The 20,762-nt window shown below is 48.9% G+C and overlaps 1 protein-coding gene across 6 annotated transcripts in view; it reads left to right on the top strand.

Annotated features, from left to right (window-relative positions):
* The window catches only part of Camta (Calmodulin-binding transcription activator), a 528,965-nt gene that overhangs the window by 482,361 nt on the left and 25,842 nt on the right, over nucleotides 1-20,762 (top strand). For all 6 annotated transcript variants that reach the window (XM_075684812.1, XM_075684811.1, XM_075684810.1 and 3 more), the window contains 8 exons: nucleotides 8,804-8,875; nucleotides 13,347-13,488; nucleotides 14,052-14,098; nucleotides 14,727-16,061; nucleotides 16,978-17,250; nucleotides 18,276-18,402; nucleotides 19,184-19,315; nucleotides 20,644-20,747. In XM_075684812.1, coding sequence (XP_075540927.1) covers nucleotides 8,804-8,875; nucleotides 13,347-13,488; nucleotides 14,052-14,098; nucleotides 14,727-16,061; nucleotides 16,978-17,250; nucleotides 18,276-18,402; nucleotides 19,184-19,315; nucleotides 20,644-20,747 — 2,232 coding nt within the window. The remainder of the gene's footprint in view (nucleotides 1-8,803; nucleotides 8,876-13,346; nucleotides 13,489-14,051; nucleotides 14,099-14,726; nucleotides 16,062-16,977; nucleotides 17,251-18,275; nucleotides 18,403-19,183; nucleotides 19,316-20,643; nucleotides 20,748-20,762) is intronic.

Below are 20,762 nucleotides of genomic sequence, written 5' to 3'. Positions count from 1 at the left end.
GGGCGAGGCGACCGTGGCGAGCGCTGCGGGGGGCATCCACGCCACGTTACACCGGCTCTGCTGCAGCTGTCCCTTGTGGTGCGCGTCGTCCTCGATCAAGCGCGTTCGGGATTAAGCTTGACGTCCCGTACAGCAGGCCGACGCGGAGCGCCGACGCTCTGACAGATATTCCGCCGGGAAGGAGCATCTCCCCCCACCACCACTGCTCCGTCGCCAACGGAATTAGCCTAAATGGCTTTGGCGCTCCGGCGATTCCGCCGAGGCGAGGAATTACCGTGGCCGCCCGCCCGTATGCGCTAGCATTACGTTGAACATTGTGCGCACCGCCGTCTCTTATGCCGTATACGTGCGTCAGCGTCTCCTCGCCGAGTTGATATCCCCTTCACACCCGTCACACGTGCGCACATACGGGGGGATGCCATCCCCCTTCCCACGCATCTTGGGCGCAAGGCGGACGGAGACCGCTTTTATGCGGGACGACGATGTGCGGTGTGTAGGGCGAAGGGAGGACGAGCGAGGTCTTTTAAAACTTCGTCTCGCCAACTGCGTGCAGTGTGGAGAGAGCCACGCGTCGCGTCATCCGAATCAAGAAGTGGAGAACTAGGGCCTGAGTAACGTAACAGTTATATCCCAATGATGTGTTGTAGTGGGCCAGTTGGTTCCGAGACATGGTGGAACACTGCTCTGCCAAGCAAGACTAAGGAGAAGGCCGTCGTCAACTTAGACACTAGACACGCACGAAGCTCACTGTTCTTTTTTCGCGCTGCTTCGCCAGTGATCCGAGCGGTGCTCCGCTTACGTCATCGGCATGGTAGGCCATTTGTGAACGGTGAATGATGAGAAAAGAATATAATCGAGCCAGAGGAATCTTTACAATACCTACCGGTCCTGAAGGAGGGCTCCCACATGGTCCATATCACGTGCCCTGCGCGCTACGCCGACTGAAGGCAACCTTCATGCAAGGATTCGCACCGCACATTGAGCGAGTCCTTCGGGCTTCTCTCCACCGTGCAGCTGGCTGTCGTTACTGATTGGCTGACACGAGCCGCAGAATCAACCGCACTGCACGCAATTGGTGAGACGGAGTATGTAGTTAATGCGGCTGGGCGAGGAAGGCCTTCAGGCGAACGCTCTCGCTGCTTGTTCGTTTGTGTCTGTCCCTTCTTTCTTTTTTTCTTTTGTTAATTATCATATCCGAACTTCCAGGCGCATTTTCGGAGGCACGCGCATTAGGCCTTTAAGGTACGACGACTCTTTGAAGCTCGGTAATTGGTTTATAAATAGCGCGTCGTCCTCTTAGTGTTGTGCACGCCGGCGACGGTGTCATTTTCGGGACAGGTGAAACTAGCGAAGTATGAAAGGAAAGAAAGTTCGGAGTGCCATTAAACGAGTAAAGGTCGAACGGCTTTGTGCATGGAAGACGAAACTTGCCTGATTAACAGTGTGGCGAAATCTAGAGCGCGGTTAGTAACGAAAGAAGCGAGGCTCGTTGCTAATGATCGTGACAGGATTTATAAAGCCTCGCTTGTTTGAAACTTTATCTAGCATGTTACTCAGAAGCTCACAAAGTCACGGTCATTTGAAGAAAACACTTTCGTATCGCGCAGGTTTATCAACCTAATGTAATTTGAGTAACCTCGAAGAAGCTCACGGCGAGAAAGGAAGGACGGGGGGGAGCAGGGGGAGGGGTGCAGGGGGCGGAGATAAAAGGGGGGGGGGGGACGTTGATGCGCAGGAGTTTAGGGCGCATGCGCTCGAAGTCGTAGGTATGTCCGCCTGTTGATGCATTCTCTGTCACATTAGTTCTGCGCCGCGTCCGTGTCCGGTGTAATTGGAGACGAAGGGCTCTCCTACCAACGCGCACACGCCACCTAAGTGCCGCCCCTGGACCGTGTTTTGGACCGTCCACTGTTTCCTAAACCGGATCAGACAGGAGCTGCTTTCAAGTCGCTCGCATCTCTTTTGAGCAGGTCTGCCAGTGCTCACTACTGGCGCTTCGGCCAAACCGTGAGATTAATTTCCTTAGCTTTTAGAAGTCAGCGTATGCACATTTAGAACGAAGGCACCGCTGGGAACTCTTTTTGACGAAAAAAAACAAAAACTACCTATTGCATATCTCGGTCCACTTTCCAGTGTTTTCGTACGCCTCTCTCCTCCATTCTTCCTCCGAATAGTACGTGTTCACCCGAGTCGGTAGTCGGGACCTGCCCCGGTGGTTCAGTACGCGTGCTGCTGATCACGAGGTCGCGGACTCGATTGCCGGCCACGGCGGTCGCATTTGGTGGGGGCGGTATTTAGCGCATTCAGTGCTCGTTAAAGAAGCTCAGATGGTTGCAATTAATCCGGAGCCTCCCACTGGCGACCTGCCTCATAATCAGATCGTGGTTTTGGCACACACAGAAAAATAAATTCACTGACGATTAGATACTCCCTGATGCGAAATCTGCGCGCAGGGAGTATCGATATGTTGATATATATATATATCTCCATATACTGGCTGGCGCGGAAAATCTGTCTTGTGCGGCACGTTGCAAACGCAGTGAAGTGTGGCGCGATTGCCTCGCTAATCGGAAGATCGCGAGAGGCAACGCGTGGGTGACGCGCGGGCGCGATTTGCAGCAGCCACCGCGGACATACCTTCGCTCATGCAGCGCTTTGTTTCCATATATGGTATCGGTGGCGTCATCGGTGAACAGACAGTGCATGCTACTCTTGCTCCGTCGTGGCCGCAGAGCCCGCCTTGCGCGGCACTACGCTTTTCTTCTAACGCTGTCGCCATACCCTCCCCTTCTGCTTTCCTCCTCGCGCTCTCTTCGCTATCACCGTCTTTCATCCCCCATTGCGCTCCGTGTTCGCTCTTTCATACTTCGCTGTGCTCGTTCGCTCGGTTACGAGGGACGCCGACGCTCGCCGCAGGAATGGACGCTTAAGAGCCGCGCTCTAAAACACAATTTCATTTTTAGAAACTGTCGCTTCGAAGCTGCTGAGTTCTCGTTAAAGAGCTCTGGGTGGCCATACATATTCTCGAGCCCACAGCTATGGCGTCTCTTAATGCGTTCGCATTATCAGTGTCAAAGTTTAAAATAGTGTATCTCTGTGAAGTGTAGGAAGCCGGTCACGTGGTAGAGGTAGATGGGAATATATATATTCTCGAAGAGGCAGGACGTGTCTCGAGTGAGCTCCTGAATAAGAATTTGCAATGAGGTAAGACCTCGAAGAGGTGCGACGTAATGCTAATGCACTTCTCTCGCATTTACCGCTAACTCGCCAATGAATTTTCAGCCCCTGTATTGCTTTGTTACGTTATACACCATCAATCGATCGATCGAGCGATTGATCAAATCGATTCGCGATTATAGGCGAAAGCGGCGTATACGTACTCCACCGCCTGTTAAATTGAATACACTGTACTTTCTTCAGCTGCGTGGCTTCATGCATGAACACGCGAAGAATTAGGGGCTTGTGCGTAAAGCTTAGACAACTCCGACAAAAAAAAGAGAGGCAGAAGCAAACGAAAGCGTAGAACTATTCGATCTGCGAGCCAGAGTAAGTGAGTGATACGCGTTTGATGAGCAGCCTCAGGACACCTCGCGTTTATCCCATTGTACCAGCAGTGAAAAAGCTGTAAAATGGCACGACGATTCAAATGTGCGCTAATGGCGACGTCAGTTCTGTTACAAATTTTGACAGGGAGTGCACGAGAGAGGCAGGTTAAAAGTGATTCGGCATTAGCAGACAAACGGCGTGGTACCCGTCACGCATATGAGAACTGTGAAGATATTAGTACGGGGAATTCGAGACAACGTCAGAAAGAGAGAAAGGAATGGACAGAATTTTTGCATATCTGCGCCATGCCAAAGATGGACAGGCTGTTTCGCCGACTTGAAAGGGGGTTAGGTAGCCTTCGTTTATTCAAATAGACCTTTGAATTAAAATGTATATAGTGGTGAAATAAGTTTTGTTCCACTTTCTGAAGGAGATTTATTGCTATACCGAGGCCAAAGGAACTTCTGTGATAAAATAAAAAACAAAAACTTACGCTTCTTTAGGCTTCACTGAAATAAGTGCAATGCGATAACGTTATGAGATCCTATCGCTCGATGATTATGTGTCGACGTCCGTATGATTTATTCTACTACGTCACTGTCATGTGTGTGTCACGAAGGTATAATCTACCGCTACGGTCTACTTGTTGCTGTTTGCGATTCGGCAACGTTACCAATGGCCAGCCGAAAAACAAGAGCTCACCAAGTGCTTTTCGTTCGTTGCTTCTAATCTCAACACATATTGTAACAGAGCTGCATCAGGGTCGTCGCCGAGCTTTAATACGAAAGGCTCTCCAGCCTGCAGAAAAAGTGACCGATCTTTTCTGTCCCGCATGTTACTGGCTGAACTAAGAAAACCAATAGGAAGGAAAATATGGGGGACTGAACCACAGCTATTGCTACCTAACCTGTCAAGGAGCTATCACTGTAGACTGATCAAATTGCTATGTAACCACGCAGGCGTGCACATACCTTTTCGAACCAAACCTCTTGATGCTAACCATATCTGTCGAGGAGGGCATTGGGCAACCCAGCACGCCCGCAACGCAGCCGTTGCTCCTGTCACGTGCGTCTCTGCGTCATATCCCACCCCTGCTCCCCCCTTTTCGTGCTCCGTCGCTTTCACCGCGCCACCTGATTCACCTATCGCATTAAAGACCCTTTTCAGCGCAGATGTGATGCGTGTATTGGAATCAAGGTCTGCCTACCCACCACTTCGATTACACTGTGCCACCGAGATAGAAGTGCGTTACGAACCTGAATGCAGCGCTGACGGTTCAGTTTTGTTCTGTGTAATGATATCGTGATAGAAATGCGCTCGAATACGACTCTATAGGCGGATATCAATCAACGAATGAATCAGTTAATCAATCAATAAAAAATGGGCTTTATTCAAACAGTGCATAAATTGCGTACAAAATAGTTGGACTTATAGCCTATGTGGTCCAGTATAGAAAATACATATATATGTCAACCACGTACATATTCGCTCAACGAGTAAGAACATTGTTTACTTGAACAAGTCTTAATTTACTAAGGAAGATTTATTACATTAGACTGCACGCACAAGAAAAAGCGTTTACATGCGAAGTAAGCATGCGTGAAGGAGCAAACTGGCTCCCAGTCGTCCAGCTGCGCCGAACTCGCAGATAGGAGCGCTAACTACGACGCGAACGAGCGAGACGGACAATTGTGCTACTTCCCATCGTGCTCAAGTGCTTAGAGTTTGAAATTCGCAGTGCGCCAGACGAAAGAAAAGATCCCAAGAGCGAGTACTTTAATTCGCCTGGCGAGGCGAACTGTAATTCCCTGGGGCGTGTACACGGTAGTGCGCCGCTCTCTACACGATATATTGAGCTGTTTACAAATTTCGTGTGCTGAAAGATCTGAAAAACAGGCAGCACGAAGAGCGTCAGTGTGGGTGCATTACGGTACTACGTCGAGTGTACACTATTCGGAAACCTCGATGCATTAGCTGTAAGTAGCTTGACGACGGGAAATCGTAGCACTTCCTTCTGCTTTCAGCACTATCACTGAAGGGTGAACCTAAAAGCAGAAGTAGGAACATGGGAAAATTGCATTAGAGGTGGACACAATGTCTTGAAGATGACGAAAAAAAAAAAGAATGAAAGAAAACGTCAACAGCTTCGAAAATATAGCAGACCTCGCTAGCAGTGTGTTTCTGAGGGGAAAAGTAAGCACCGGAAAAGGATGTCTATAGCTCGAACGAGACAAGCGCTAGTTTCGAGTGTGTAGAGGCTGCAGGTAGCAAGCTAGCTCCCTTAGCTTTACTAAAGAACAAGTGTAGTCATATGAGGCCGCAGTAGTCGTGAGGCACTTCCGGGTTACTTCACGATACGATATTTTCACAGAATGCTTAGTTTCGTGGACCGATAAACATGCTGCTTGGCTTAGCGGGCATTTAAGTGTCTGCACACCGACGGCCATTGCGGATAATTTTCGTCGAGCTACGGAAGAAAATAATGACCTTAAAGGAACAGAGCCTGCATTTCACCAAAACCTCTTGCGATAAAATTGTTCGTACGAGCAAATTCAGGCCAATCTCGATGCTCGGGATATCGTTGTAGTAGAAGTGGCCAGCCAATGGGAACGAGCGCTTACGAACGAAAGGCTTCGTGAATTCGACCCCGGAGGAACATTAAGCCAAGCCGTATTAGTAAATTGCGCTCGTTCAATGACAAAGCGTCATGCCGTGTGAGAAGACTCGGTTATGCCAGAAAATGTGCAATAACGAAAGGCAGGCGGCCGGCACCGCCCTGCTGTTCCCGCATCAAATTAAGTTAATGTCGATTTTGATAGCATCTACTCGGCTCTATAGCTAATTCTTTGACAGATGAAAAAAAAAAGAGCTACACTGCAATCTAAAAAATTCCGAGGACGCAGCCTATAGTAAGTTTCCCGAACGCCCTTATATTAACAGAAAGCCCTCACACCAGAATTGTTCGTAATAGCAAATACGAGCCAGTGCAGTTGTTGGACATATTATTAGCGAAGGCGGTTAATTGGCCAAAGGCTTAGAGCACTTACGAACGAAAGCGTTTGTGAATTCGACCCCACGGCATTTCTTGCGCCAAAACGGCCCAAATACAACAAAATACTTTGAAACCTATGACGCCGCACTGGCCGTGTATACTGGTGCTTAGGTTTCAGTGCGAAATCGAAAAACAGGATATTTGACGTTCGTTTTCTTCACTAATAATCAACTATTTATTCCCACATCGTGAATTAAAGCAGACTTTTGAAAAAAAACACTTTACTAGTTTATTCTGGGGCGGTTTTTTAGCGTACCTTCAAAGAACTCGTGCTTGCGTCTATGAGATGCCTGTGAAATGTATAATACTTTTTTTTCTACAGTCTATGCATCTGACTGTGAAAAGTGTGATGTTTCATTTTGTAGATTGTGATACCCATTATTCTTGCGCGGTCTTTAATTGCAGGTGACTCTCTCACGTTAGGCTGCGAACTGCTAAAAAGCTGAAACGTTTTACTTCACTAATCGATATCCTCCATTCATTTAACAAATTAACATTGTGTTGAAGCCGGCGAGGTATTGCGCCTGTCGCCAACATTTTCAATTAATTAATTATTAGTCACATGTTATTCAGAAGGTCATTTATTCATAGGCTCGCCAGGAGTCCAACAAGACTCGATGATGCTTCACAACTTGCAAGTGTCGTCTTTTATTCACTATGTCGTCAAAAATAGATACGGATACGAAGAACTTTATTAAAAGCATCCTGAGAAGCGCCGCCTCTTAGGGCGACACCGCGGGCCGATCCCACGTGGGGAAAGTTAGGCCTAACCTAACCGCTGCAACGCAGGCTCTGTGGACAGCGCAAAGCCGACGAAGGTATTCCGAGCTGTTGACGGCCGAGTTCCCCTTCTGTTCAGTGATGTCCTCTCGTAACGAGGGACACCGCCAGAGCAGCTGATCTACATTGCATATCCCCCCCTCCCCCCCGCCCGCAGCTAGGACACTGTGAGCTAAAAACGTCCGGGAATAAACAGTGCATGAAGGCCAGACTGGGATAAGAGCTAGTCTGAAGCATCCTAAGGGTTTTAGCTTGAGCTCTTGTGGCGGAGGAAAGATTGTTCTCTCCAGATATAAATGTTTTGTTGATTCATTAATGGTGAATAGAATGTCCCGGAACTCTTAGACATTGGACTGTGGCAAGGCTCCTCCTCCCGCGTGGAGAGTTAGTTAGTGAGCAGTGTCATTGAGATTAGTGAGCGAGTCCAGATTTAGGCCCAAGTGGGCCGGAAACCAAGTTATCGTATGTGGAGCGATTGCCCTGTTCCTGAGAATACTATGGGCCTGTTTCGCGGTGGAGCCCGAGGCGAACGCCCTGACCGCCGATCTAGAGTCTGTGTATATTTGCGTTCTGTGGTCGTCCAAAAGAGCCAAAGCAACACCAGCCTGCTCCGCTTTAGAAGTGGTCCCAGCCGCCGAGGCTGCCGAAACAGCATGGCCTCTGTGATCTGTTGCCGCTATGGCAAAGTGAGACGAGCGGCTATATACAGATTCTTTTTTATTTGTGCAAACTCTTTTCGTCGTCGTCGTTTTTCATTCCGGGTTTGCGAGAAAAAAAAAGTGAGAGCTAGTTTTGCGCGCGTGATAGACTACGTTTTACAAACTCGCACCGCTGTGCGTGATGTGAGTGCGCGTTAACCTCAGGAGGAATTTCGATCTCAAACGAAAGCGCTGTTACACGCCAAGATAAATACTGGTTCCCGTGCATGGCATGACGGCAACGATAGCAGATGGTCGCGCAGCGGCTTGTAAACTCACAAGTCCAAGAAGAAAGAATGTGAATAGGAAACGGAAGGGGAAGTGTCAGATTAGCGTGGGAGGTGAGAATTTCTATAGTGTGCACAGTGCGCGCGTACTAATGGAAAAATAGGACAGGCAGAGTGAAAAGAGCACTGAGAAGAAACACCACAAGGGCCCGGTGTGCGAGAAATGTAGCGTGCGTGGGTGAAGCTTGGGCCAGTTGGCAACGGTGCATTTTGATGGAGTTCCTGTCCTTTCTTGTCTGAGTATGTGTGCGCTGTGGACACCATCAACATGCACCGTTACCAAATCGCTGAAGCTGCTATACTTTGGAGATGAGATCGGGAAAGGAGGAGGCAGAGTTCACTTCTGCGTTGATATATTTCTGTACACAAGTGATGTGCCTACTCGTGGTGTCACACGCGCTCAGTCACTAAAACGTGCTTCTTTTTGTGTTTATTTTCAGTGCATCTACGGGTGCTATGTTCACTCTGCGATTCTGCCAACCTTTCACCGTCGCTGCTACTGGCTCCTTCAGGTGTGTGTTCGTCGACTCGCTCAGGGCCTCCGCGTGCATGCGCGAGCTCACCGCGGCTTTCCTCCCCCTCCCCTTCCTCTCTCTACCTTATCTTTCTATTCCCTCTTTCCCGTCCCCCCAGACTAGCGTAGCCAACCAGACGCATTTCTGGTTAACATCCCTGCCTTCTCTCTTTATTTCGTACTGCTCCTCCTTCTGTAGATAAGACTGCATAAAAATGGGTTGATTCGCATAAAATATTCACAATATTGAAATAAATCGTCCAAATTTTTGAATTTATGGCACTACAACTCTTGAGACCGCCGTGGTGTCTTATTTTCCGCAGGGATCTCGTAATCTGTGCCTCTCTCAACCTTCTTCGTTTCTTCTTTCTTTTTCTTTCGAGGGGGTGTGGAAGACGGGGGGGGCAGTGTTAACTTGAGTTGGTTTATTTATAATTTATCTCTTGTCTTCCTAATCATCGTGTTACCAGCTAGTTTATTTTTATTGTTAGCGCCACTTTAGCTTTCGTGTCTCGCTCCGCCAATTGCCTCTATTTGGCCGTTGATTATGGAACTTTTCCTCTCTTATTACTTTATTACTACGACATCGATGTAGTACGTATACCGAAAGCAGTCACGCCTCACTAACGGTCACCTGCCGACAGAGCAAGCCACCTGGCGTTCCTCCCGACGAAGTGACCCTTCGCGTTCTGTAGGAGTTGGAGTCGGGCTTGTAGGACGATCAGAGGAACTTGGGGCGACAGGACTAGGCGAGCAGGGTTTATTTACATTATCTACAGTTTAAACAAGACATACATCGACAGTCAAGCGTGGCTCCCAGCGGAGCCCGCAAGACGAATCATACAGCATACGAGCACGAAGCTCCATATACACTGACGAGCACAGATCACGACGACGAGCACACGCTAGCAGCCGACAACCACTGCTTATAAGCACTCCATTCGACGTCATCGTTCGACGCCATAGTAGACTACCCGCCTCTTGGAGGAGGAGGGCTCACACACACGTGCCGCAAAGGTTTAAGTGCTCTCTCGAGGGCAGACGACCTTTGCAGCGCAGTCGTCGTGGTATTCATTGTCTTGCGTCCCCGTAGTGAGGTGGTCACGCCCGACCCCAGCCGGCGCCTCTAAATTCCACAGCTGCCTTTTTTCTGTAGTCGCAACATGTGTCGGCAGACTGTGACTAATCCTGGGGGCCCCCGTACGGCAAAGCAACCTTTTGCCAGGGAGGCTCCCCCTGCCGCAGAGAGACCATGACGACCCGGCAAGTTAACCAACGATGCACGGGGCGCCAAACGTGGCCAGCCCTGCTGTCGTCACCGATACTCCAAACGAGGCGCATGGTCGGTTAGCGCTGTCCTCGCTGGTTCTCTTCGGGGAAGATCGCAACGCTCGCAGCTGCAGCTGGCTGAGAAAACCTGCAGGTCCGCAACTCGGCAGGCCATTCCTAACAGTTCACACCGCGCGCTGCGAGAATTCTTTTCCGCGAACGAGCCCTCGTATACGTTGGTCAAAGTTCGCCGGCACGATCAAACATCGGGCTCGGTGGCAACAGCGCGTTTGTTCCCTTATATTTTTCAGCATCGCTCTTGCTTCAGGGCGTGCGCCTCGTCCATATTCGGAACCCCTAGATACACGCACGCACGCACGCACGCACACAAACAAACAAACAAACAAAACGAAATAACGTCGCGTCGCCGCTCTATTTGTCTTCGTTTTCCCTACGCGCCCGTAGCGATTTTCCTTCCTCAAAGTGGGGGCGTGGCGTCAGGGGGTGGCCGTTCGTCGAGCTGATGGCTCGGTAGCTGGCTTGCGGAGTAGTTACTCCTCACCGCCATGCCGTGCATTACACTTCTGTTTGTGTTTTTTTTTCTTCCGGCCGTGCCGCGTATGGATGCCGCGGCATGCTACAGCTCATAGGTTCAGTTCTCGCAGCTAACGATCAGGTCGCGGGTAGTCTGCCTGCGCCCTGCTGCACGCGGTAAACGAGCGCCCGCAGCCGCCGCCAGCGCTCGAAGAGTCGCGCGCGGCGTGGCGGACTTGATCCGCTGATGTCGGACATGGGAGAGATGCTAACGAAGATGGATGAAACGGGAATGGCCTTCGCGTGCGGCGCGGCGCTGCCCGTCCGGCTTGATGAATATTCTTCGTCGAACAACGCGCGACGGGCGCTCGTTTGGAAGCCACGGTTCCGAGCGCCCGGCCTCTTCTGTCTTCCCTGCTCCGCTTCCCCCCGCAACGTCGCCTTCTCCGCAGTGCTCTTGCTTTTGGCGCGCTTGCCGAAACGCGGCCGCTTCGTCGTTTCGTTTTTCGGTCGTTGTTTCGTGTAAAGTGTGCGGGCTTTGCGCATTGTGCCGGATTTTTTTTTTTTTCCGAGCGGCCCGCACGTACTGCGCTATCATCCGGGTCTCTCATTAGGCGTGTATAGTTCGGATTGTACGGAGGGAGTCTGATATAACTGAAGCGTTTCGCTGCGCTTCTTTTATTTTTTTTTCAATCTCCGCTGCCTTGCTTTCCGCAGCCTAAGGTTCCGTCTCAGAGCGCCCGCATTGGAGCGGACACCGTACTGCGTATATCCAACGATGCTCGTTTATTTATGCGCGCTGCTTCATCGCCATTGAAAGGGCGTATTCTGCCGACGAGATCTGCATAAATGAACACGAAAGAAAGAAAGAAAGAAAGAAAGAAAGAAAGAAAGAAAGAAAGAAAGAAAGAATCACCAGCCGTTTCTGTTTAGTAAGAAAGTGTGGCTTAGTTCTCGCTTTTTCTTTATAATTTTTGTTTGTTATTATGTTTATTTATTTTCAGCTGGGAACGAGATGTCTCGTTATTGTCTACGTGAAGCGCGAAACGCGCCCTTGGCGTGCGCAAAGCACTGCGCTAGAGTACACCGCCCAAATGCAGAGGCGGTGTGTAATTGCGTTCTGAACGCGCGAAACGAAAACGCTGCTAATTACGCCAACTGGCATTCGCTGATCCTGCAGCATTGTTCATTAGCCGAGCCGGAGCAGATCGCTTATCTTAATGCCCACAAGTTGGCTAATGGTGTAAGCTAGCTAAGTGCGTTCGCTTTTGTGTTGCCCTTTTTTTTTTTTCTTGGTGTGTAGTCGATGGACGTTAATTCTCTTTTTGTTTTGTATTAACGTCTTTCTGTTATTTCTGGTGTTCTGGGTTGAAATAGCAGCATCTTCTGTGCGTACAGGTATCCGAAAACACTTTCTGCTCATCCTAAGGTTGGTATCATTACAAGTACACTGTTACAGAATCGGCCTAAAAAGTTGGCTCTTGCCTCTTGCTTTACTATTATTATTTTTATTTTAAGCTGTGATATTTGCAAGTGAATCTCCGCTTTCATTTCGTCTTTTTAATATTTTTTTTGCTTTGTTTACGAACTTTAGTATATAAGTCGGCAAACTGCCCTAATGTGTATTTCTATTTTCTTTATTCTTTTTTTCGTGCGAAGCGTACGCACTGCATCGCAGATCATCGTTTTTGAGCCATTGTGAAAAGCCGTCGCCTTTTTTTGTTTACTATTGTACACAAATCATCACATGTGTTACTTCAAGAGGAAGCGGCCACAGCTCCCGATGATTATCATCTTTGATTAGGTCCTTCCGCTAAAAAAATAAAAGCGATAAGTCGCGGCATACACGACATCAGTCCCAATTCATAATATCTAGTGCCGAAACCTGTGGTCGCGGTAACCGAAGCACCGACTTTTGCATTTGTTCCCGGGTTCTCTCAAGTTCCCAGTACATGTACCGTGTTTCGTTCGTTCCCAGGGTTTCGGTGTCAAATATGACGTAACTGACACGGACGCCGCTGGTTATCCCGGTGTTCCTGTTTTATGGACCAGCATAACGATCGAACAGTGACCATAAGCTGGAGATTCGGCCGTTTTCTCTTCCTCAGTCTCAACGCTTCTTTCTCACGACCGACCTACGCGATGCGAGATGGACGGCAACGTGTCGTACTGCAAAGCCGTGCTTCAGCGGCTGACGCCGCGTGTATTTTAATGGCGCAGGGGCCAGTTATGACCGAAGAGCGCCAAGACAGCGTATCAGCCGCGCGTCACGTTATCGCCACTTTACCCCAAATGTCACTGGTGGGAACTCGTTTCCGATGAGGAAGATGAGACGCCCGCATCACCCGCTTATCGTCGTCATTTATTGTTTGGTTCTCTGTAACCTTCTGCTTAACCTTCAATAAAAAACTGCTCACTATGAACGATGGCCCTCTGTCAGTGTTTAAGATATGTTTTACTGATCACTTGTTCTTCTTTGCCTCCATGCAGTACGCCAATTAGTTAAGCTGCAATCTGATTTATTGCAGATATAGATCAGATATACGTACCACCACTGAAAGTAACTAAGTCTTCGTCGGCAAGAAAAGTGTTGAGGGGGTAGATCGGGGAACCCCTCGCACCGCCGTCAATTTTTTGTGACCGAGGCCGTACATGCATCTGCGCAGAACCCAGACATCGTGCTGGTACACTACTTGAACGTGCCGTACAGCGACGACAACAAGATGGTGATCGCACCCACGCTGAGCTACTGCGCGGATAAGAAGGAGTGGACCAAGGACGAGCTCGTCTCGCAACTCAAGCCCATGTGTGAGTAGTGCCTTTACCTCCCACTTTCCGACCCTGTCCAGAACAACTGTACAGACCGCTGTACGATCGCTTCGCGACTGACGTGGCGTTCTCACTTCGTTTACATGACTTTCCCAGACGTCGAGTTCACACGATAGCCAGTATGATGTAGAGCCACCTGCAATATCAGTGTCGTCTGATTTTAGACGCTCAAATAGATATAGCTTACTCATATCATTTTGGTATCTGCTGTCGTTGAGCAGTTGAAAGGCTGTCAGCGGGGTCTTTCCTTTAGGGATTCGTGTTTGTTTTCTTATGAAAAAAAAAATAGAATGCATTTTTGAACATTCTCCTTCTATTGCCCGCCAATAATCTGTTTGGTAGCACGGTGGCGTAATTAGGGCGTTTAAATGTCTCATTTTCGCTTATGTGAGAATGATGCAGGCTTCACAGCGTTTGTTGTTTACATTGCACATTCGTAGTCGCGTCCTACCTGTGAGCAGTTGGTGATGTTCGCTTTTTACGCATGCATTTCAGCATGAATAAAGGTTTTCTTTCTCTCTGTTTCATTCTCTGCCCGGCAGTTTACAGCGAGAACGAGCCGGACCTCAACAATGAGCTGGAAGTGTCGGTGAGTAGAGCATTCGCAGTGCGCGCTGTCACCAATACTGAGTCATGTAAAGCTCCTTTATGAACGTGTAGGCCGTAAGGCTAAACATTTAATTGACAGTCCACGTGGCGATGTCTATGGCTGACTTTCTTTTTTCTTTTCTTTTATGCGCCTCCTAATATGTGTGCGAGAAATTTATTACGGTTTATGGCTCTTACTTCAACGTCCACGTTTGCCTTTGTTGATTGAGCCAAATTCAAAGGAAGACGAATCAGTAGCAGCGCTATTAACGTATGCACGTGTCTCACTGTAATGCTTCTGTCACACTGACGTATGCCTTCGCAGCCGTTCCTACTCTCTGGGTGGTTGTTGGAAGTGCCACAGGAGCAAGTCAGCGAAACTTTTTTGTTCTCGTTTATTCTTAGCATAATAACCACGTTGCGCGAAAGAGCACTTCATGACATTTCTGTCTGTTTTTATACGCACCAGGCAGCTACGACGGCAGTAAATACCTCGACAATGCGCCTGCGCTGTGTCATAATCTCCCTTGGCTTTTTGTTGCACTTTATTTGCCTACTTCGGCACGTCGTGCGCTTTGGCAACGCGCACTCTAATCCTCCGGAACCCGCGTGCCGTGTTCGCTGCGCAGACGGCCGAGACGGTGGAGGCCATCGTGCAGCAGCTCATGGAGAAGCAGCGGGCCAAAGGCAGCGCTGGCAGTGGCGGAAGCGCCGGCGGCGGCGGAAGCGGCGCACGCACGCACGAATGTCCCTGCGACTCGACGACCAAGACGTCGCTGTCGCCCGCCTCCACGCCCACGCCGCCGCCGGCGCCCTCTACCGCGCCGCAGGCCTTCTCGGCCGCCTCGTCGTCGACGCCCTCGCCGGTAGCCGCCGTCGCCGCCGGCACGACGGCAACCGCCGACGGCGGCGGCGGCGCCGGCAGTGCGTCCAAGAAGTGCGGCCACAGCCTGCACCGCATCATCTCTCCCAAGACGCGCTGCGCCGCGGCCACGTCGTCGACGCCCACGCCCGTGCCGCAGCCGCCACATTCGTCCTCGTCGGTGGTGACGGCCGCCGGCGGCCCCCTGGTGACGTTGGGCCACAAGGAGGGCCGCGCCGCCGCCGCGGCAGCCGCTGCATCCGGCGGCGCCGCGAGCGGCGGCAGCGTCATCCTTGCGGCGCCCGTGCGGGAGGCCGGCGCCGCGGGAGCGCCCACCGCAGCCGCCACCACCACCTCGTTCATCCTCAACCTGTCGCAGCTGCAGGGAGGCGGCGGCTTGCTCATCCTCAACAGTGCGGCCGCGGCCACGGGCCTGGCGTCCGCCTCCGTGACGCCCGTGACGCTCCTGTGCGGCGCCGGAGGAACTGCGGCGGCTGCCGCTGCGGCCGCAGCCGCCGCCGCGGCGTCCTCCTCCACGGAAGGCACGACGGTCAGCAGCGGCAACGCCGTCTGCAAGGATCCACCGCCCATCGCGGAGGCGCCCTCGTCCACCGGCGGAGCGGCGTCCAGCGCATCGGCAGCGGCGGCCTCGTCGACAACCCCTTGTTCGGTCTCTTCTTCGAGCAGCAGCAGCTCCGAAGCGACGGCTGCGATCACCACGACGCGAACCGAAGTGAAGGTGGAAGAGCAGCAGCCCACGTGCCGCGTTCTCTGCGGCGGCGAAGAAATGGAGTTCGGCGGCGACAGGGACCCGGAGCTGTGCAGCAGCAGCCTCATGGGCGAGGACTCGAAAGAGCCCGCGGCGTCGGCCACTGAGGGCCGCGGGCTGTTCGACGACTCCCTCGACCTGAGCCACGACGGCATCCAGAAGACGTTGACCGCCAACCTGGCCGCCTCATCGCACAACAGGAGGCCCTCGTCGGACTCGTCGTCGGGCGGTGGGGTGCTCGTGAAGAGTGAGAACGGGCCCACCGACTCGGACACAGTCGACCTGAATCCTATGGACTTCATCGACAACGACATCTCCACCCCCGACGAAGAGGTGCGTCCTAAGGGCACTGAACGCGCACCGTTGCGGGGCCACGCAATGTGAATGTGCGTCATGGAGGGAGGGTCCCGCTGCCGTTATCGTGCGCTGAAAGCTTCTTCGTTACATACGTCAGGTGTGCTTCACTGCGGCGCGTGAAAATGGAGAGAGAAAGCATTTTGGCTTGTAGTCATGTTGGATTCTATTGGAGGCCCCGGTAGTCCCATTTCGGTGTTAGCGGAAAGAAAAAGTAAGCTGTGCTAAGATTTTAGCGTACGTTGAAAAGCCTTAGGCGGCAGAAAATAAACCCAGGACCTCCCCTACGGCGCCTCTTGCAAACCTTAAGTTGTTATAATCGTCATTGAAGCCTGCATTGTTCGGCTTCTCCTGGTTACATGTCTTTCTGAGAACATTTCTTACCTTTGTTGATGTTATCGTCCGGTTACGAGGATTCTTTGGGCCTCTTTCAGAAATTCAAATGTTTCTTTGTGCCCTGCATTACTTTCCCTCTCTTTCCCCCTCTCTCTCTCTCTCTCTTCATCATCGAACCGCCAATGCAAATAATCTTATATAGTGGGCTTTTTCGCATTTACCGTATTATTGTGGAAAAGCACGCTTGCAAGGCAGCGATCATCTGCAGTGTTGCATAATCGCTTTAGTGGACTGTTACAGCGACTGATAATATTGATGGGAGAGTTTTGGCCTCAGATATTTTTCATTTGGTTATCCGCTTACACTCTGTCGTTATAAGCCAGTACGAGAGTCTTGTCTCTAATTTTCATCCATACAATGATTTACGCATAAACGCAAGTATTAACACCATAAGTAGCTTTGTGAAATCACGAATTTATAACACCTTCCATTTCCTAGTATTACTCAGTCAGTCCAAAATTGTCACACTCTTACACACGCCTAACGTCTTCCAACGCAGGTGTTCAACCTGGATACCTTCGACATGCTGACTGACCTGCCGAACTGGGACGACTTTAACTCTGACTTGGCAGCAACCACAACGACCACTTCGTCGTCTGGTGGTACTGGAAGCACTTTATCGTCTTCCTCTTCCGTATTGGGTAGTGGTGGGACCGGGACCCTCTCGCTCGCAAACAAGACGCCCAGCACACAGTCGTCGCACTCAGGCATGACCTACCGCGAAGGCACTGCCAACATCACTGACTACTCACCTGACTGGTCCTACACAGAAGTGAGTGGTCATGCTCTTTGATGAAACTTAGTGACGCTATTCGGCCGCAGAAAGTAATAGCTGTCGCATACTACAGTCTTTCTGGAGAGAGATGGCTGATCTCCCTATGCGCCATCTCTCTTTCAAGATGACGCATAAAACAACATTTTAAAAAGTTGTTCAGGTGGTTCATGTTATCTCAATCATGTAAACCATGTAGTTGCCCACCCCTGTAATTGAGCCAGAGTTGAGCACTGAATGCGACTTTCAAAAGTACTGAAAAAGTATGAATTTTAAGAAACTTCTTTGTTTCAGTGGTCAGGCCTTTCGTGGTTGCTCAGTCACATTAAAAAAAGCTGTTGAGGTGAAGCACAAAAATAGCATGACTGTAGTAGCAAGAACTGATGTGTTCGTTTTTGGTCCCTGACCTCGCCTTCTTCGCACTGCTTCAAATTATACTCAGATTATAACCAGCATGACTAGTTGGATTGTCTATTGTGGAACTGTGGATTGTAAGTCTAAATGAAGGAAATGGTCATGAAAGCACAAGACTTGCAAGATGATCTTGCCATCACATTTGCGATATTGGAATGCATCAAAGTAGATTTTGTAGGTGCATAAAGTCGTGTTGCATATGACACAACCCTTCATAAAAGTAGAAACGTCTTAGCGAGTACTCTTCTGTGTTAATCAAACCCTAAGCAGACGTGACAGAAACAGAAAGCAGCTTGGACTGAAATTAACTGTGTCATAAATGATGCTGCTTACCAGTACATAATATGTAGGATGCTCGGGTGTTTGCGAAGGATGCACAACATATGTATGTGCTGAGGGATGAGCAGGTCGATATTATCTTTAGAATGGCTTAATTCTCATCAAGGCGGTGGGTGTTGATACAGTTACTTTCTGAACCTCTTGCAGCCACCGTACTCTTTTTCTTTTACCCAAATCTACTTCAAGTGCACACTGCTACCGAGTCACATACGATGCTATGCTCACAGTACAATTTCCTACAATTTTTTCTTGCTTTTATCTTCTAATAACAGGGTGGTGTAAAGGTCCTGATCACAGGGCCGTGGTACTCGTCATCTTCACCGTATATGATTCTTTTTGATGGAGTCAGTGTACCAACAACGCTAGTTCAAAGCGGCGTGCTGCGATGCTTCTGTCCAGGTAACTGTTTGCTATATCGAAACTTTCTTACTGTCTGCTCTGCACTTCGATTTGTTTTGATATTGTCATTAAATATAGAAGTAACCCACCGTTCATTCTGTGTAGTCTTGCTTTTTTACAGTTTCGTAGTTGTAGCTTTGCATCATGTGAGTGTATTAGTGAAAAACACTAAAAATGAACAAGCTTAAATTTCATTTAATGAGAATTACTTTGTCAATTCAATGTGCATCCGTAAATATTCTTGCAAATTTTTCCGGCAATAGCAAACTTGTCACAATAGTTTTCATGTTCTCATGCTTATTGCAGTTTTTTTAAGTTTATCATTGACTTCGCACTGATTACCTACATACCCGTTCATAAATGCTTGCTAGACCATTTTATCCACAGTTATATTACAATCAATTGGCTTTCGCTTCTCATTCTTGAGAAAGTACATTGTACTTATGTTACTAATCTTAAGCTATGTATGTGCACTTGCCAAAGTCATAAAAATTATACATTATGCATGCATTGTATGCATGTATGCAATGTATGCATTATGCATTATACATTAAAATTATGATTTTTATACATAAAAATCATAAAAATTATATAGCCGCTCTTATAGTGAATTCTGCCTGTGGCTCATCATCTAAACTGTGCTATAAAGCGATGTATATCTTTTACTGTTGTCTAGCTTGTCGTTGTCGGTCCATTGACATGGATATGATCGGAATCACGACAGAGCAGAATTCAAGTGCACGTTATCGAACTTTCAATTGCGTTGCTTTGTTTTTTCCAGCTCACGAAGCCGGATTAGTAACACTCCAGGTAGCCTGTGAAGGCTTTGTCATATCCAATTCAGTCATCTTTGAGTACCGTGAGCAGCCTCTCGTCAGCACTCAAAAGGCCAAAGATTGGTTTGGTGTAGACGGTAAGTACCGAGTCTCAGTATACACCCTCAGGCATTCGATATTCACAATAAAGCCGTTAGTATGCATCACCAGCAATCGCATTTCTCCGAGATCGCACCTCGCTGTACAGGCGAGTTGCAGTACTTAGCATTATTATGTATGGAATCTCAGTTCTTGAATATTTATTAATACCTCGAGCCACGGTCCACTGTCTACGTAGCAAGGGACACTTCTTAACGTATATAGTGGAAAAGCGTGCCTTTCAGTCTCCTTAGAATTTACTGTATTTTTTCTCCATAATCTGCACCAACTTCCAAGAAAAAAAACTGATTCTGGATTTTACTTACCAGAACTACCATCTGATTATGAGGAACACGTAGTGGGTGACTCCGAAATAATTTTCGCCACAGGCGTTTTCGCATTTCACCCCCACCGACATGCGATCGCCGCGGCTTGAGTCGGAAAGGCAAAATTTTGACTAATTTAAGTATGAATTGAGAATGTGGATTACATCCAAAGATCAGCGCTATTGATTTCAACCGAAAGAAAAAGACTGAAGTTCGTCAATATTTTTCCAGAATACAGTTTTAACCGAAAAGTATCTGTGACTGCAAGTTTATGAGAGGGCTAAGACGGCAATAGGCGCGCAGCTGCGAGCGTATAATCTTGAAAAAAGAAAGGCTCGTAAGCTTGACGTAAAAAAGGGCCACGGAGAAAAGCCGTTAATATTTCATCTGAAAAAAAATATATTCATCAAGAAAGTAAATTTCTGGTGAATATAAAAACCGAAAAAAGTATGCCGATTGTTGGCAAAGTAACCGAAAACTTGAAATCCGATTATATAATATGCGAACCTGACTGTCCCGTGCGGCTTCACGGCAATAAGACCAATATTGCCGTGAAGCCACAGTTAAAGGCAAGATATGCGTTTACAAATGCGCTCCTTGTTGAGGCCAGATTGCACGATAATTCAACAGATAGCAAAAATAAAATAAGTTATGAATAAACTAACGTAACCAAATTGTCTGTTGATTGTACTGGAAATTGTGCCTGCTTTCTTTCGTGGAATTTACACATATTTCTCTGCGAATATTTTCGCATGGTTTATACATTCGGACTCCTTAATTCTCGTTCCCTGTATCTCTCTCTTTCTTTCTTTTTTTGTCTTTCTCGAGAGTTGTAATTGAGGCGCTTGTTATGAGTGGGTGCGAGTTGTAGGCACAATAGTACGGCATGATCAAGTGCAGCCTTATGGGTAAAATGAAATGTCGTGTTGGCTTTCTTTCGAAACATTGTGAAGACACAAGCTTGTTGCGAATGGTTAAGTACTTTGTACTTTACCTTGCAGAGGGCACTCTCAAATTCTCATTGCTGGAGCGGCTGGAAATGGTCGAAGCCAGGCTCTCCTTGGGAAACAAAGGTGGCACCCTCTTCCCTGGCGTTTTGGCTCAGGCAAGTGTTCTTTCT

The sequence above is a fragment of the Dermacentor variabilis genome, chromosome 3 (genome assembly GCF_050947875.1).
Source record: "Dermacentor variabilis isolate Ectoservices chromosome 3, ASM5094787v1, whole genome shotgun sequence".
Classification (NCBI taxonomy): Eukaryota; Metazoa; Arthropoda; class Arachnida; order Ixodida; family Ixodidae; genus Dermacentor; species Dermacentor variabilis.
This window is presented reverse-complemented; position numbering and strand designations above follow the sequence as displayed.